Source organism: Lissotriton vulgaris, chromosome 2_2 (assembly GCF_964263255.1).
Source record: "Lissotriton vulgaris chromosome 2_2, aLisVul1.2, whole genome shotgun sequence".
NCBI classification, from domain to species: Eukaryota; Metazoa; Chordata; class Amphibia; order Caudata; family Salamandridae; genus Lissotriton; species Lissotriton vulgaris.
Window position 1 is genome coordinate 331,986,359 of NC_141688.1, and position 18,231 is coordinate 332,004,589.

Consider the following 18,231-nt stretch of genomic DNA (forward strand, 5'->3'; position numbering starts at 1 on the left):
AAGGGGCAAGTGGTATTCGGTACTCATGGCACCTTGCCCCAGAGGCACATCTTTGGTCTCCAGACCGATCTAGCTCATAATCAGACTCAAACAGAAAAGCCCTCTTCTGCGGCAGATGCTTCGGTCTACTCTTGCTCGGAATCTTCCCCGAAGATATCAGGAGTGTGTTGGATGCTTTGACATTGCATCTCTCGTTGTCTAGTCTATCAAGCAGTCTTCATGGACCGGGGAGAGGCATGAGTTACAAACTTGATGTAGGTCTGTGCGAGGGTACTTAGCGTGGCACCCAGGGCAGAATTGGAATGGAGTCTGTTCCATCGGCAGAAGGCAGGACCGACACGGCTAGGCCCGACAGACAGAGAATTTGCCTATTGATTCAATAGGCGGAGAACAGGGAAGCGCGTTCAGAAACAATACTGTGGCGGGTAGAGTGGATTGTGCCCAGAGGGGACCCGAAGAACAGTTTTGAAGTACAAGTTACTTACATTCAGTAACGATATAACTGGTAGAGACGTTGTCTAGCCGCAGATTCCTTAATTTAGAATATCCCCTGGCGTCAGACTGCATCCGGAATTTTTTTTGCATCACCACCTCTGCGCGCCTGGGGATGGAGCCAAATGACCCCGCCCTGACATAGCCCACGTACATGACGTCAGCGAGGTCATATAAGTCCCTCCCGGTGCACTGAGGAAGGTGGAAGGAGGGGAAAGCAATAAGAGGAAAATGAGTCTCCTAGCGAAGGTGAATTAAGAAGGCACCATATTACATGAAGAAGTCACTAGAGGGAATGAGCTGTACATGGAAATTCTGAAAGGGACGCAATAAAGTGAACTCCCCTAAGAGAAAACCAATGGCACCTAAAAGAGGCCAGTGGAGCACACTACTCTGCAATGTCCTCGCAGAACGGAGAGGCTGGGTGGGGGTTAAGGAATCTGTAGCTAGACAATGTCTCTACCAGTTACATCATTACCAAAGGTAAGTAACTCGTACATCTGATAGAGACATGTAGCCACAGATTCCTTAACTTAGAATAGATACCACAGCCATATCCCAGGAGGGAGGTGGGTTTGCGACAGGACAACGGAAAGTGTGAATCATCTGAGCAGGCAACCTGGTGACGGACAATAGGTAAGCTGTGGCAGAACAGCCAGACAGCACCCCAAGCCGCTCGGTAGGGCAGAGATAACAAGATGCAAGACTTCCCAAAAATGCCAGAATGACACCGGACCATACCTGCATTAAAATGACAGGTAGAAACAGCGCCAGCCATATACCAGAACAAAGGAAGAGAGAGAGAGAGAGAGGGGAAGGGGAACTACTCAGCTCCTCAGTGCACTATATGGACCCCGACTAAAGGATGAGAGATGCAACCAAATGAAGCGCTGCAACCAGAGCCTACCAGACCAGCTTATGGAAGGAATGCTGGAGGACCTTCTGCCAAAAACCAAATGGCAAGAGGTAGAAACTGCTTGGGTACAAGAAACAAAACTAAGTGCACACCCAGTCCCAAAGGGGAAAACAGGGGTGAATAACAGCAATGTGAACCCTGCTGAGGCAGGCCACTACCAAGACAGTAGCAGGCAACCGGTTGCAGAGACCTTAAGGTGGCATGGCTAAAGAAAGCATAAGACTGCCCGACCGTGCAGTATGAAGGTCGAAAGAAGAATGAACCCAAGAATACAGACATGTAAGGAGTAGGCCACAGACAATTGCCCCAGCCTTAGTAGCCCTCCTCGAAGGGGACAACAGCTCATCTGTGGGGGAGGGTTGTAAGCTGACCCTCCCCAAACACTGAGGGTGTGACCAATGCCCTGCGTAAGGGAGCCCCATTGAAGAATGAGGATCCTGCTGTGGTTTATGGGGAGGGGAAGAGCCTGCCAGCTCTGGGAGTTCCAGAGGAAGCTCCACAAATTCCAAGGGGGGCACGGGTAAAAGGACCTCCGGCAACGCTGGGCGAGAGGGCAGTGCCGAACTCTCTCCAGAAGCCTCCAGAGAAGTCGAGAACTCAGTGTCTACACGCCGCCAAAATGATACGTGTTGCACCGATTGTGCCTAGTCAGACGCAAACTCTGCCACATCCAGCGTCGAGTCGGCACCGTCCGGCGCTGAAACTATGACAAGCTCCCCTTCGGAAGAAGGCGGCGCTGGCTTCGGACAGGCATCTGCCTGCCCGGAAGCCCCGGGTGTGCTCAAGGCAGGGCTTTGAGCACCGGCAACCACCTGCGGCGTCACAGGGGCTATGCGGCACGGCAGAGCCGCTGTGGGTGGTAGAGGGGCACCCAGCTGGGCAGTGCCCAGACTCCACATGGACCGAAGAGGGGGAACCGACCGGACCGCGCCTTAACGATAACACATACCAGCGTTCCCAGGGAGCAAAGGCTCAATAGGCGCCGGGGGCGAAATCACCGGCGAGTCAGTCAGGGACCCTACAAGAAGCGGAGGCCCAGAAATGGGAGAGGACCCCAGGGAGGCCTGTAAAGCCGTAGCATATGCCTCCATCTGGGCTCGCGTCGCCCTCGCACCCGGAAGGGCAGATAAAGAGGAGGGCGACTGTCGGGAGCGCATGTCCGGAACATTCCAGGAGCCAGCGCCCCAGACAACAGAAGAAGGGGAGGTCGAAGACCTCAACAACAAGTGCCTCGACTTACCAAGAGGTGAACGAAGGCCCCAGACCAGAGAGGGCGATCTACAGTGGAACCGGACAGTAGACGGACCTGCTGTGGACGACCAGGCCGTGGGGCGAGAGTACTCCGACCGGAACAGCAATGCTGATATAAGCTTCATACAGCGATTGTGAGAAAGTGAGTTTCTGTTGCAGTACCCCCCTACTTTTTGCCTGATACCTGATGCACCTTTACTTGGTGTGCCCTGGGTCCCTGCCAACCAGGTACCCAAGGCCTGTGTTCCTTCCCTAAAAACTGCACTAAAGCCTAAACCCAATTGGTATCTCTGGCCACATGTCAGCCCCTAGTAAATGGTACCCTAGGTACCCAGGGCATTGAGACCAGAGAAGACCCCTAAGGGCTGCAGCACTTATTGTGCCACCCTTAGGGGCCCGGTACACCGACACACACACACTGCCTTTGCAGGCTGAGTGTCCTGGTGCAGAATTAAATAAAGTCGACATGGCACACATCCCTGTGTGCCATGCCCACAAACCCACTGCCCTGGCATATATCAGCCACCCCTCTAGCTGGGTGCCCAATGCAGTGGTGTGGGCACAGGCGCATGAGCCCTGTGCCCCTACAGTACCCAGGGCCATTCCTGGACACTAAGTGCAGTGATGCCATTAAGAGTATATGGTGCTCGGAGGTTGTCATTACGACAACACAGCACCATAATGGCTACACTGAAGGCTGACAAGTTTGATATCAAACTTCTCAGCACATTAAAATGCACTACAGAGGGCATCTTCGAGATGCCCCCTGAAACCTAAACCTACAATCCATGTCTTGTCAGAGAGGTTGCCTAGGCTGCCACACAGCAGACATGTTGCTGGCCCCCTGGATGGAGAGCTCCCGCTCTCCTGGGCCTGCAACAATGCACATTCTGGGACGAGGTGCCAAGCCTCCTCCCCCAGGATGGGCAGGGGAAGCTTCAAAGGCATTCCGCCTTTGCGAGCTTCTCCAGACCACTTGCTATATTCAGCAACTGCCGCCCACCAGTTCTGACCCCCACTCTGACGGGAAGACTGGCGGGAAATTCTACGTCAGAAAGGGGTGTGTGCCAGCCTGTGCCAACCCCACCCCTCAGGTGGGAGAGAGGTAAGCATGACCCCAGACCCCGGCCATCTTGAAGATGGGGAGCCCTGCCCAATCACAGCTAGGCTCATGCCCCCCTTCCACAGGAGAGAAGGCTAGGGGGTACCCACCCCAGGACAGGGACCCATTGGTCCCTGCCCTTGCCCTACCTGTAATGCCCCTGGATTCAGTATTTAGGGGCACCCTGAACCTTTTTCCACAGATCCAGATAACGAAACAAGAAAGAAGATCAAGGAACACTAAGACCTGCCGTGCAGCTGCTAAAAAGGGGAAGACACCAACTGATTTGGCCCTAGCCCTACAGGCCTGTCGACCCTCGAACATGCTCCTGTTAAACCCCGTTACAAGCAGGGGAAACCCAATTAACCCTTGTAGGCTTGGGCACAAAGTATTTAAGGTCAAAGGGTGCTACAAGGGACTTATTTAAGACAAATTATGGTTCATTTATGAGTTGTACATATGTAACGGACTCTCATGTATCCAATGGATGACTGTCTTATTTTAACTATACCAAATAGATTGATGGAAGGCGGACAAAAAATATAGAGCAAGAATCTTATTAAGTGTTCAAAAGAGGTTTTCTTTATATTATAACCAAAGTAGGGAGACAAGTACAAATCAAATGAAGCAATAAAGCCATGAACAGAGGTCAATCAAATTATAACTACAGTTCATAACTCAATACATCAACTCCAGGTAATCAAAAACACAACCAAAATTAATTAATAAAGCTGGATTGTGAATTGGTGATAAGACAACCCAACGGGAGATGATGGAGTGTCGACGTTTCGGTCTAGGTAGCAGTCGTCTGTTAGACCATCATCAGGACGGTGTTTTGTATGCAGGAAAACTCCCTTGAATCCTCAAATTTGAGAGAGTTGTAACATATGGCAGAAGTCGCATATGGGTAATATGGGCAGCAATGGCGAGTGGAATTGATGTCCAACGCGGGTCTCTGGCTTCAAATTAATTTAAAGCGAGTGGAGTCTGTTTTCAAATTCTTGTCGTTACCATTTTTTGAAAAGAGAAACTGTGTGAGCAGGCAGAAGGCGTCGTCAACAAACAACCGATGACGACGCCTTCTGCCTGCTCACACAGTTTCTCTTTTCAAAAAATGGTAACGACAAGAATTTGAAAACAGACTCCACTCGCTTTAAATTAATTTGAAGCCAGAGACCCGCGTTGGACATCAATTCCACTCGCCATTGCTGCCCATATTACCCATATGCGACTTCTGCCATATGTTACAACTCTCTCAAATTTGAGGATTCAAGGGAGTTTTCCTGCATACAAAACACCGTCCTGATGATGGTCTAACAGACGACTGCTACCTAGACCGAAACGTCGACACTCCATCATCTCCCGTTGGGTTGTCTTATCACCAATTCACAATCCAGCTTTATTAATTAATTTTGGTTGTGTTTTTGATTACCTGGAGTTGATGTATTGAGTTATGAACTGTAGTTATAATTTGATTGACCTCTGTTCATGGCTTTTTTGCTTCATTTGATTTGTACTTGTCTCCCTACTTTGGTTATAATATAAAGAAAACCTCTTTTGAACACTTAATAAGATTCTTGCTCTATATTTTTTGTCCGCCTTCCATCAATCTATTTGGTATAGTTAAAATAAGACAGTCATCCATTGGATACATGAGAGTCCGTTACATATGTACAACTCATAAATGAACCATAATTTGTCTTAAATAAGTCCCTTGTAGCACCCTTTGACCTGTTAAACCCCAGCATCTCCAGTGGTCAGCAACCTCAAAAACCCCGGAGGACCAGACTGCCTTGTGACTGACAACCTGGGTCTCCCACGAGCAGTGGTACTGCTCAAAGCAAGTAACAAGCCCTGGCATCAGCCCGGAACCGTGAACCCTACACACTCTGCAACAGAAACTCACTTTCTCACACAACTCTTCCCCCACCCGCCCCGGCCCAGCCCAAAGGCCAGGAGACTCCGCCAACGCTGGGAGAGGGTCTCTAATCTTTCAGGCGAGGAAGAGTTGGGGAAGGGGTTTGAAAGTTGCAGGGCCTACTCTGCCTTATATCTTTCTGTCCAGGTCGGTCCCTTTGGGGAGCTGGCCTACCTTGTCATTTTCAGGACCTAATTCCCAAAGCTCCTCTCCTTGCTTTTTAGCGTCTTCATCCCATCTTTTTATTTTGGTTCCAGAGGTGCCTACCTCTGTAGAGTCTAACTTAGCCAGGGCAAGGCCCAGCTTACCCACAGAGGTTACTCACAGTTTGAGCAACCCCACCATGACCAATAGGGTCAGGGGGCCTAGCTTACTATTTGGCAGGGAGTTAGGCCACCATGCCAAAGATAGGGCTGCCATGAAGGCGAACACCCAGCAGAGGCGGCTGACAGCTGTCCGTGCCCAGAACCACATCTTTAGCTCCCGACTGGCAAGTGAAGGGGCTATTTTACAGGTCTCTTGGGGTCCTCTGTCTGCCTGTTTTAGGGTGGGGGGGTCACCACACTGGGTAGTGATCACCCTTCCGCCACCCTGGGTTCTGCCAGCTGAGGAGCCACCAACTCAGGCTGGACAGTTGCCTGACTAGGCAGGGGTTTGTGTTGGCTGGGGGGGGCTTTACCAAGGCCGTGTTCGGAGTTCTCTCACTGGAATGGAACCTCCCTGGCCCTCTGGAACTGTGGCTAACAGTTGCCCACCTTCCCTATCCTGTTCCTTTATCTCTTTTGGGGCTCAGCTGCACTGACTGCAGGTGGAGCCCCCCTAGGTTTCTTGGGTGAGGTCTGGCATTGGGCCAGTGCCTCTTTTTGGCTCAGATCCACCTCTAAGTGGTCATTCCCCAAGAGACAATCAAGGGGGAGGTCTTTACGGACTAACACCTTTCTCCATTAAGGGACCTAGCTATTGCTAGGGGCACTACAGCCACAGGCCTAACAGTGACTCCCCCTGGGACAGCCCTTACTCTTCTTGTTTCTCCTGGGACATACTGGTGTGGTAGTACCAACCTGTCATGAACCACAGTGTGATTGACACAAGTATCTCTCAGGGCAGCGACTGGGACTTCATTCACCAGTAGGTGGTGGAAGAGAGAATCTAGGATACAGTCCTAGAGTTACAAAAGTAATCAGCAGCATTTATGTAGAAAACCCATTGAGCTCAATGTTAAATTGTGTTTAGAATTGTGTTGCCTACTGCAACCATTATACCTATTGTGTTTACAAAGTTAATTGCCTCTTTGCAAAGTAATAACATGAGTACTCCTAGAGAAAAGTATATTTTGATACCTATTGGTTCTAAAAATAAAACAACTATATCTTTGGATATAAAAACGATTGGCCTAGAGTTCAGTTCTTGAGCGCGTGAAAACTTTTTCTGACCGAGTGTGTACAACAAATGCTTTACACTGTCCTCTGGTACTGCCTTACTGCTCGACCAAGCTACCACTTTAGAGAGTAAGGTCAGACCTGACTTTAACCTCTGTTATACCTCTGGGGTTGGTGTACTCTATACACACGGTACCTTACATTGGACCAGTATATATAGAGCCACTTTCTCACAGTGCTCCGAGACTTCGGTTTCAGACATTGGCAGGCGTCTCAGTCCATGGAGTCATGGTGCTCGCCCAGACACCACATACAAATAAGATGCAGGTCGGTCACAACATCTGCCGTGAACAGGAATTGCACGTTTTAAAGCCCGAAGGCATTGCACACTGTTCGACGTGAAGCGTCGAAAAGGAGGCCTGAAAACAGGCCAGAGCAACCGCTCACTCCGGATCCGCGTTGCACGTGGAAAAGAAAGAAACTGACGTCAGTGTGCCGGGAGGGACTTATATGACCTCGCTGACGTCACATACGTGGACGACGTCAGGGCGGGGTCGTGTGGCGCCGTCCTCTGGCGGAGAGGTGATGCTGCAAAAAAAACATCCAGATCCAGTCTGAGGCCTGGGGATATTCTAAGTTAAGGAATCTGTGGCTAGATGTATCAGATCCGGAGCGCAGCAACACGTCCGAACCCGCTGGTGGAAAAAAACAATGGAGTCCATGCCCATTATCATCAAAAGGAGTAATCGCCTTATCTCATGAATGGAAAGAAGTCTTCGAAGAAAAACTTGCGAACATCCGGACCAAACACTAGATAGCAGGAGTATGCAGAGCATGTGTATCTACAGCACACACACTTCGAACATTAGAATTTCTTTACCCATGTTTATTATCAGTGGAGAGGCCATTGGCTGTACTCTGGAAAAATTAACCTTACTTTTTAGAAGAAATGATGCAGGTCTATCAGGGTCGGAATTATTAAGTATGGTGGGTTTATTGAATGGGATGATACCAAGAACTTTATTTTCCAGTGTTGTCAGGGGCACATTCGATACGTTCATCAATATGTTCCTTGCTGCATCTATTTTAGATTCAACCCCTGCTTCTGGTTCCTACCACAAAATGTTCCATCCACTCTGGCTGGAATATTTTCTTCCACTGCCATAGACTGGCAGTCTGCCGACGTCTTAAAAACCAGCATAATCTGCTATAAAAAGATACTGAAGGTGAAATAATCTGACTAATATTCAGTTTATTAGTTCTGGCAGTTGCTTTGCCCTTTATTTTTACTGCTCCCATCACCTGGACTAGATTATTAGTTTGAAGAGTTATATCACCTCCCTCTGTTCATTGGCCTGAAACTCAGGACTTCTGTAATAATCCTGCATAGTTTAAGGATAGCTTTTCTCCAGAATGTTTTTTTTTTTAGCTTCTAAACTTGCCGTTGGTAAGGTATTCTTTGTGGTCTCCCATTTTTTGTTGATTTCTCCCAATATTTTTAACTGATTTGGACCATAGGTTTAAAGGTTGCCGGCTTTCTAAAGTTAATTTATTTATTCATTCATGTTCGATTAATTTAAACCATTGCATGACTAAGAACTGTACAATACATTTTCAACAATGAATTCTGTGACCAGAATTGAATTTCAGGGATTTAAAAACAATGACAACTATATTGCTTCATAAGTATGGAAGAGTTAAAACCTGCTCTGTATAATTAAGATAAAACAGTGTCCGAGGTTTTACAGATAGAGGTAAAGCGCTGTGTGCAAACTAACAAGTCCTCCTGCTGTTAGGGATAGGGTTAGGGTTACTAACATCTCGGTACCCCAAAATGTATGTCATGGCTGAGGGGGCATCCCTGCCCTCAGTAAATGATGTACAGCAGTCAGTCGTATTGTCTGGGATTGTAATCCCCACATCCCGTGGCCGCATGACCGTGAAGGATGCTGCACTTCCCCCTTGAGATCATCTGCTCCAGTTGGTGGCTCTCCTAAGAGCTAGCTGCTAAATGCTGTTCTGGGTTCTACAGACAGACTGTTTTCGCTTCAATGAGTGAAAGGCAAATAAAGCATGTGGATTTCCCCAGTCTAGATACTGTACTTGGTATGTTTTCAGTAAAGCACATATCCGATGCCTCCTTACAGCACTTGACCCCTTTTGAACGACACAGCGGGTGGAGCAGGCGGTGTCATTCCTTGGTCAGTATGGGGCAGCAGCACAACAGAGGGCACCAGGATTCTTTTCAGTAGTTGCATAACCTGCATGAAATTACCTCTCCTCACCTTAGTGAACCCAACCAGGATTGAAGTCTAAAATTGGAAGTGCAATCAGCCTCATATAGAGAATTTGCATAAGGGCCTGGGTTGAGAGCGCTTGTTTAAAGTAGGGTTGTGCCTTCCCGGAAGTATAAGATGCATCCTACACCTCAGCCTTCAACCCAGTACCCTAGCGACATCCCGTTCAAAGGGCGTTAATAGCACTTTCCTGTTCACAACTTTTTTTCCAGGCAGAGTAAGGAAAAGGGAGTAAGAGCAGGCTATTGGTCCTGAATTTCAGAGTACTGGTTGTGGTTGCTAGCTGCAGTTGCCAGGGAGATCCTGCTGCGAAGACAGGCTTCAAATAATATTTGAACGGTGGGGGGTGGAGGGCATGCAGGGGGGGGGGGGGGGGGGGGGGGGGGCAGTAGGAATAAGATTTTCTTGTACGCCTTGATCTGGGAGTTCATTAAAAATGTGTCAAAGGCGCCTGGGACTGTCAAGTGACCATAGTTGAGGGCCGGGAGAAGTTTTTTTAAAAACCCGTCAACATGGGTTCTGTAGTTGGGCTTAGTAGACGATTACGAAGGCGCTACAGTGAGTGGAAAACAGTGATGGCCTTTGTTCTAAGGTGCTTTAAGTGGACGGCCGGTGTGGCGCTTTCAGAAAGCCACACTACAAGATAGTTATCGGCTGGGGTTGTAGTAATTTGGAGGTCTCCCAGCTGTCATTGAAGCTGTTCTTTGTTCGGGAATTTCCCAAATATGACCACCTTGGTTTTGCTCTGTTTCACCTGAAGATTATTTGCTTGGTTGTAACGGTGAAGTGCTGTGAGGGCTCGCTGCTGGCAGACACTGGTTGATCCAAGATGGCAGTATCGTCCGCATACTGCAGGGTGGGAAGATGCAACCCTCCCAGCCTTGGTGTTACTAGTCTGGCTCCTTCCTGAGCGGCTCCCAGATCTGCAGTATAAAGGTTGAAAAGGAGGCGAGCCAACACGCAGCCCTGTTTAAGCCAGTTGTTGGAAGGCACAAAGGCAGTGGAGCTTTTTTTTAAGCCGGACCCAAGTTCCCTTGTTTAATGATGCGATTGCCCTGAGAAGCAGGAGCGGGATCCCTCAAGCGACTAGCTTCCCCATAGCTTCCCCCGGTCCACCCTATGGAAGGCAGTGCTGTAGTCAATGAAACAGCAGAACAAGGGTGCTTGCTTCCTCCTGGCCGCTTGTGTTAAGTGAGCCAGAGCTAGGAGGCTATCCATTGTTGAGCTCTTAGCCCTGAATTCGGATTGGTATAGAGGGAGAGTTACCTTTTCCTCTAATCACGTTTCAAGCTCTTTTAGAAGAATATGAGCACAGGCCTTTGCTTCCATACAGAGTAGAGATATAAGCCTGAAGTTGGCTCGGTTAGAGCGGTTTCCCTTTTTGTGAATGGGGAAAAGAATGTAATCCCTCCAGGAGGCAGGGATTATTGCAGTGGCAAATAGGCTGCCAAAAGTCTGGCGCTGTTTTAAGCACAAAGGCAGGAATCCCATATTTACTGTGATCGTCATCCCGTGTTGGGCCCCACTCTGGGATAGGGAGGGGCAGAGAGGAGTCTGCTGCTTGGCAGGATGTATATAACCGTTCCACATGACAAATCTAATCCTTTTCCACCACACTGTTTTCCTTAGTGTGCCCTGGGTTGCCCAGGCAATTTATATACTTCCACAATCTAGTGTGGATATTCTCTTTTAGTAACATGAAAATCCTGAGCCACTCTGCTTCACTGAGCTCCTTTTTATGCGGCTAGATTTTAAGCGTGTAAATTGCCCTAGGGTGGGAGATAGTATGGTCATTACCTGGGATACCACCTCTTCTTCTGGCAGCCAGGGCCCTCTGGAGGGTGTGTTTGCAGGCGTGGGGATGGATCTGTGTTGAGATTAAACGACTGCAAGGTGTCTGTTCCCCAAATAAACTCCCTTTCCCCTTTGGCTCGCACATGTATCATTAGCGCGGGGATGCCTTCGGGTCACCAGGCGCTTTACAAATCGCTAAATAAATAAATAAATAAAATCTGTTGCCCATTCCCCAACATCTGCTGAAGGTTCAATACGAGGTTCTCCCAGTGATCAAAAGGTGTTTTCCATCTGGTTGATATAGTGACTGGTTTTCTTCTGTCTATTCGGGCTTGGAGAGTCACCCTTAGTTTGGTGGCCCATTTAATTCTATGTAAGATTTTATGGAGCACACCCCCGTTGGTTCTCCAATGGGGAAATCGGTGGATACTAGCTGGAAAGTTATATGTATGGGTCTGTGGTCGCTCTCCTTCCTGTTGTCGATTAAGTCTTGGAGCATTGGGTCCAGCCCTTCACTGATAAAGACGTAGTCTATTGTGGAGATATTCCTAAACGTAGGGGTCGGGGTGCCAATGGGGTGAGCAGGCTTCCTTTATGACTTGAGCTAAGGTTATAATTGGAAAGGAGAACATTTAGAGGGTGCAGCAACACCGGGTAGCTTGAGTGAATTTAGAGGCTTGCCCAGGTTCCCAAGATTAAAGTCCCTGGCTATAATTGCCTGGTGGGACTCTTATTTGGTCAGCAGCTTGTAAACTGTGTTTGCAACTAAGGCTAAGCCCTGGTTTTTCTGGAGCGGTGCAGGATTCAGGACAAGTTTACCAACAGCAGACGTAGGGGCTGAGAGTTGAACTTTGTACCTTTTATCAGGAGAACTTGAAGGGCTTGCGATTTGGTTGGTATTTCAGTGGCTACTCTTTTACTGGCGTGTTTAATAAGGATGGACAGACCGCCTGATGGTCGCCTAAATATATTATGTCGTGAGGCATAAAGTTTCTATCTTTATGGGATTGGAGTAGAACCTCTTTGCTGTATTAATAATCAGTTCTCTAATCTCTGGGTGGAATCTTCATCTATTGACATCATGATGGACTGCTCTGTACAGAAATCTAGGCCACTTCAGTGCTTTGTAGAATAGCTGGAGTGCACCCATCCTCATGCCTTACCCTCTATAGTCTTTTTACAGTGAAAAGCTTGGCTACCCAGATACTGTGCAAACGAGGCTTTGTCTGTCAGAGAAAAACGGTATTGCACTGAGAACATTTAAAAGAAAATGTTCAACATGAAAACTGCCTCCCGGAGACATTCGCACAGAAGACCAGACGCTCGAAGATATAGCTTCTAAGATGTTTCACTTTCTTTCTTGGTCCTCAGAGTTTAAGTCAGTTTGGTGCCCTTGTGTGTTCCCACACCAAAGTCACCCACATCATTCAGTTGCATCAAAGCATAAAAAAAAGCCTAGATGCAATAGTGAGGGGAAAAAATAAATCTCAAGTGGAGTCTGGGTGCACGGAATGTTTCAGGGTACTCGAGTCATTCTAGTTTACGACTGAACTGAAAAGAAGGTTTGCCATTTAATTTTCGAAAAACAAAAGTGCTAAGGGTAGAGAGTTATGGCTTTACCCCCTTAGCAGTCGTTAATACAAGTAGTGAGGATACCTTCCAGGTCTAAATAAATCTCAAGAGCCAAAAACCTCTGGGTGTACATTAGGACTTTACCAAACAATATAAGAAATACATTTATAAAATACATTTATAAAACAAATTCTACTGTATCTGAAATCAGCGTAAGTTACATATTGTCACCGCCTCACACTCTACCCCGTTTTGCCACATTCATGAAATATATATTCATTGGACCTAGATGGCCAACAGAAGCACAAATACAAACAAGTAAAAAAAAGGAAATTTTATTAGTGAATATGTACAAATTTACAAAGTCAAAAGTGAAGGAGTACAAACCACCAATTGCTTTTCTGGAGTTTACCAGGTGAATCCTCAAACAACCCAGAGAATCACGAGATTATCAGAAAACTACAACTGGGAAATGCTCCACATACCCTGCTCCTTCGGACCTAAATACTGAAAAGGGATGCGCTGTTCACAATTAGAGGCGAAGCTTCAATAAAAAGCCCATCAGCACTGGGGTACGGAGGTCCACAGGGGCAAGGCACACTGGCAGTACAAGACTTGCAGTGCAATGGTTAATGGAAGAGGCAACACTATTTCCAATGGGCCAAATAAGGTCATTTAATATGTAACCGTTGCGTAAGGGACAGGCTGCTTTCTCCTCCTCACTGTGAGGCAGGTTGTCTTAGGTATCTTAAAGTCAGGGTAGACTGCTCTTAGAGAAGAGTAACAAATACCTATATTTTGGAAACTGGGTCATTTTGTGGTCTCCAATCATTCATAATACTAACTTGAAGTGAAAGTTGAAAAAGGTTCTAGGAAGCGAGAACCAGATGTTCAGTACAAATTGAACACAACTGGAAGAGAGATCAAGGACTGACTTCAGCTGCAGACCAGAGGCCAGGAGATACTTGGGGCATGAAGAGCTGATTCGGAGGCAGGAAGTTGTATGTGTCTGGTCAACAACTAGTTGAGAATTATTCGAGACCAATCACACAATTCGGTGTGAACAGAGCATCCGCTTGGAATATTCAAGGAAACAAACATTTATAGTTTCTCTGGCAATATTTATAAAAATAATAAACTGTACATGTGTAAAAAAAACTGCGCCACATCTCATGTACTCGAAGCCATTTTCTTTCTTTTGATTCGACTTCTCCAGTCTGTAGGAATCGCCTCAAAGTTAGCATTCTTTTCGGCCAATCCACTGAAAAAAAAAAAAGACAATGTGTTAAAAAGTGTTCTTTGCGACAGAAAGCAAAGGGCTAACATGCATCCTCACAATATGGATGAATGAGCACAACAGTCCTTCCCTACAATAACAAGAACTAATGAGCATTAGTGTTCTATCCACGGTGACCAGAGCTAAAGCACGCTGCCCGTAGCAACTGTGGACTAAGGAGGTAAAAAGCATTCCACAGGGTAACCAAGTACTGCTGTGCTAGACCCTACTCAAGCAGTATCAATGCATGTAACAGTATCCAAGGGCTGGAGGAAGCTGGCTTTGTATATACTATACCGAAGGTATAGTGTGCACAGACAGGTTTACAGAGGAAAAAGTAAATAATGCTAAAAATTCTATTTGTGGCAGTGTGGTCGAGCAGCTAGACTCATCACAGGGCGGTGTTAAGCATTTATTGTACACACTCAGGCAAGTAATGATCACACACACCCAGACTGAATCCAAGACCAATGGTTTTGTATAAAAAGGAATATGCTACTTACCAGTATGCATCTGTTCTTGGCATGTAGGGCTGCTGACATTCATATCTGTGCATAGATCGCCGCCTAGTGTTGGGTGCGGATGATTGCACCTTGTTGTCCTGGAAGAGTCTTCGAATTATCACGAGATAGGTGACTCCTCCCCTGGACTACAGTGCGCATGGGCATCTTCTCCATCCTCAGATTGTTTTTCGCCATTGTGGCAGAGATGGAGTTAGTAAAGTAAGAGATGCCCATGAAAAGATAATGCTGCAGCTGCGACAGGCGCCAGGGAGGAGGGTGGGCGATATGAATGTCAGCAGCCCTACATGCCAAGAACAGATGCATACTGGTAAGTAGCATATTCCGTTAGAGGCATGTGGGCTGCTGAATTCATATCTGTGCATTGACTGTATAGCAGTATCTCCTCTAGTGGTGGTTACCTGTGCCAGCTGCAGCAGTTTGAAAGAGGTTTGAGGACAGCCTGGCCTACAGCAGCTTGCTACTTTGCTTGCACTTCTACACAGTAGTGTTTTGTGAAAGTGTGTATAGTAGTCCATGTGGCTGTTTTACATATATTGAGAAACAATAGAAACTGCCCACACCTCAATAATTGAAATTATTTAGAAAATGACAAGTGTCAATCAAGAACACCTGAACAGGTAATTTTATTTATACCCATTACTCATTTTTGTTTTTTATAAAAAACAAAAATATGAGAAGAACACTGGCAGTTCTATTGATTGATTAATATGGAAATTTGATACGACCTTTGGCATAAACTTAGGGTTTGTCCTAAGAACTACCCTGTTAGCATGTACTTGCATGAAGGGTTCTTGAATTGTTAGTGCTTGTAGCTCGCTAACTCGCCTGAGTGAGGTAATGGCAATCAAGAATGCCACCTTCCACGTTAGGAATTGCAGTTCGCATGAGTGTAGAGGTTCGAATGGAGGTCCCATAAGTCTGGTAAGTACTATATTTAGATTCCAGACTGGAGAAGGTGTGTGTCTCGGAGGGATCACCATTTTAAGACCCTCCATAAAAGCCTTGATTGCTGGTACTCTAAACAGTGAAAGGTGTGGCCTGTTTTGAAGGTACGTTGCTATAGCAGTTAGGTGTAGTCTTATAGAAGAGTAGGCTAGGTTACATCTTTGAAGATGCAGCTGGTAACATCATTTTCTGTATGGAAGCATCTAATGGGTTGATTTGGTTATTGTTGCAGTAAATCACAAATCTCTTCCATTTTGCTGCATAGCACGCTCTCGTAGTTGGTCGTCTTGGCTCCTTAATGATGTTCATGCAGTCTGGAGATAAGTTAATTTGTTACCGATTTTAAAAGAAGCAGGGTTCACTCAAGTAAGGCCAACTTTGGTGTACCTACAGTCCCTTGGCAGTACCCGTATTACATACTCTGTGGCCAGTTTTTTAGTGGCAGCATATAGAATCAAAACAAGGACCTTGTCTGCCACTGTTGTAATTCAAACCTAGGAAACAACGTGTAGTAGGACCATTTAAAATTACCTGCCTTGCCTATTTTGCACACTATGTATATAATGACTGTTTTGGATGAACCATATACAATGAATTTAGATGTTTTAAACTGTATATATTGTTGTTTTTATGGCTTTTATGATTTTAAAACAAATCGAATAAAGCGTATTTTGACTGACTGATAAGTTAAGGTATCCAAATTCTAAGACTTCAGGAGCCAGATCGCTAGGTTCATCTGATTGGGATCTGGGTGTCTGATTTCTCCATGGTTCTGAGTTAGAAGATGGGGTGCGAGGCGCAGCCTCTGATGAGGAACTACTGAAAGCTCCAGGAACGTTGTGTACCATGGCTTTATCGCCCATGTGGGAGCAACTAGGATCAGTGTTAGTGACTTGCCGCAGTTTGCGTGCCACCAGCAGAATCAGTGGTGCTGGGGAAAAAGCGTACGCAAATCTGCCTGACCAGTTCATCCATATCGCATTGCCTTGTGACAACGGATGTGGGACCTGGCGGCAAAGTACTGGCATTTTGAGTTTTCGTTTGTGGCAAACCGGTCTATCTCTGGGTGCTCTCACTGCTTGAAGAATGGTTGGAGAACTTGAGGGTGAATCTCCCATCCGTGTAGTTGCTAGCTGTGCCTGCTGAGCAGGTCCGCTATTTGATTGTCTTTCCCTGGGAGGTGTTCTGCCAGGAGAAAGATGTCTTTTGGAATTGCCCACTTCCATATGCTCCGTGCCAAGTAGGACAGTTGTGGAGAGCGTGTTCCTCCCTGTTTCTGGATATAGTACATTGCGGTCATGTTGTCCGTCCGGATCAACACAGTCTTGCTGTACAAGTATTTTTGGAATGCTTTCAGGGCTAGGAATATCGCTAGCAACTCTAGTTGGTTGATATGCAGTTTCTTTTGTTTGATTGTCCAGAGCCCTTGTACTGTGTAGTGAAGGAGGTGGGCTCCCCAGCCTGTCAGTGATGCGTCCACTGTTAGTACTAGTTCTGGAACCGGCTCTTGGAACAGTCGCCCCTTGGAAAGGTTTTGTGGGTTCCACCACTGCAGAGAGTTGTGAGTACAACTGTCTACCAACACTAGGTCTTTTAGTTGTCCTTGAGCCTGGTTCCATTGCCGTGCTAGGCATTCTTGCAATGGACGCATTTGAAGTCTGGCAAGGGGGACAATGAATATGCAGGAGGCCATCATGCCTATGAGCTGCATGAAGACTCGAGCTGGCAGAGTGTTGTGGCTGAAATTTGCGAATGAGCATCTGCATGCTGGCTATCCTTGCTGAGTTTGGGTATGCCTTTGCCACTGAGGTATCTATAGTAGCTCCCAGATATTGTTGTGTGTGGGATGGTTGTAGATGCTATTTTGGGTAGTTTATCGAAAAGCCTAGGCTGTGTAGCAGCTGAAGTGTTTGAGACGTGTCTCTTGCACACTGTTCTTACGATTTGGCTTGTATTAGCCAATCGTCTAGGTACAGGAACACATGGATGTGAAGCCTCCTGAGATATGTTGCCTCCTGAGGTGTGTAGCCACTGTCGCTAAGCATTTTGTAAACACTCTTGGAGCCGTGGTTATCCTGAAGGGGAGAACCTTGAATTGGTAGTGTTGACCTTCTATTGTGAACCTGAGGTATTTTCTGTGAGCTGGATGGATGGGTATGTGAAAATACGCATCCTTGAGGTCCAATGTTGCTAGGAAGACCCCTTGTTGTAGCAACGGGAGCACTTGCTCTAGTGTGACCATATGGAAGTGCTCCGACAGTATGTATTGATTTAGGGGTCTGAGGTCCCATATTAATCTGAGAGAGCCGTCCTTCTTGGGAATAAGGAAGTATAGGGAGTATACTCCTGTCCCTTGGTGTTGGAAAGGAACTGGCTCTATGGCCCCCTCTTCCAGCATGCATTTCACCTCTTGTTGTAGCAGGGTGATGTGTTCTTTGGACATAGGACGGTGTCTGGGTGGTATGTTTGTTGGAGTAGAAGTGAGTTCTAGGCAATAACTATACTGGATAATTTGTCTCACCCACCTGTCCAGGGTAATAGCATTCCAGACAGGTAGGAATTGTTGGAGTCTGCCTCCGACCAGTGTTGGGTGGTCTGGAGGTAGCGTGATGAAGTCACTGTTTTGTGGCAGTGGAGGCTCTGGTGTTATTGCCTCCACGTCCTCTTTCCTTGTTATTGTTGCCCCTATAACCTCCTGTGTTGGAGTTCTTGTTAAAGGAACCTTGGGTGATGCCTTTGTATGTAGATGATATCTGTGGTATTGC

The 18,231-nt window shown here is 46.9% G+C and overlaps 1 protein-coding gene across 2 annotated transcripts in view; it reads right to left on the reverse strand.

The window, feature by feature from the left end:
• Positions 1 to 13,040: 13,040 nt before the first annotated feature.
• Positions 13,041 to 18,231, reverse strand: part of FNBP4 (formin binding protein 4) — a 247,377-nt gene continuing 242,186 nt past the window's right edge. For both annotated transcript variants that reach the window (XM_086959754.1, XM_086959755.1), the window contains exon 18: positions 13,041 to 13,982. In XM_086959754.1, the coding sequence (XP_086815880.1) occupies positions 13,892 to 13,982 (91 nt within the window). In that variant the 3' untranslated portion in view covers positions 13,041 to 13,891. The remainder of the gene's footprint in view (positions 13,983 to 18,231) is intronic.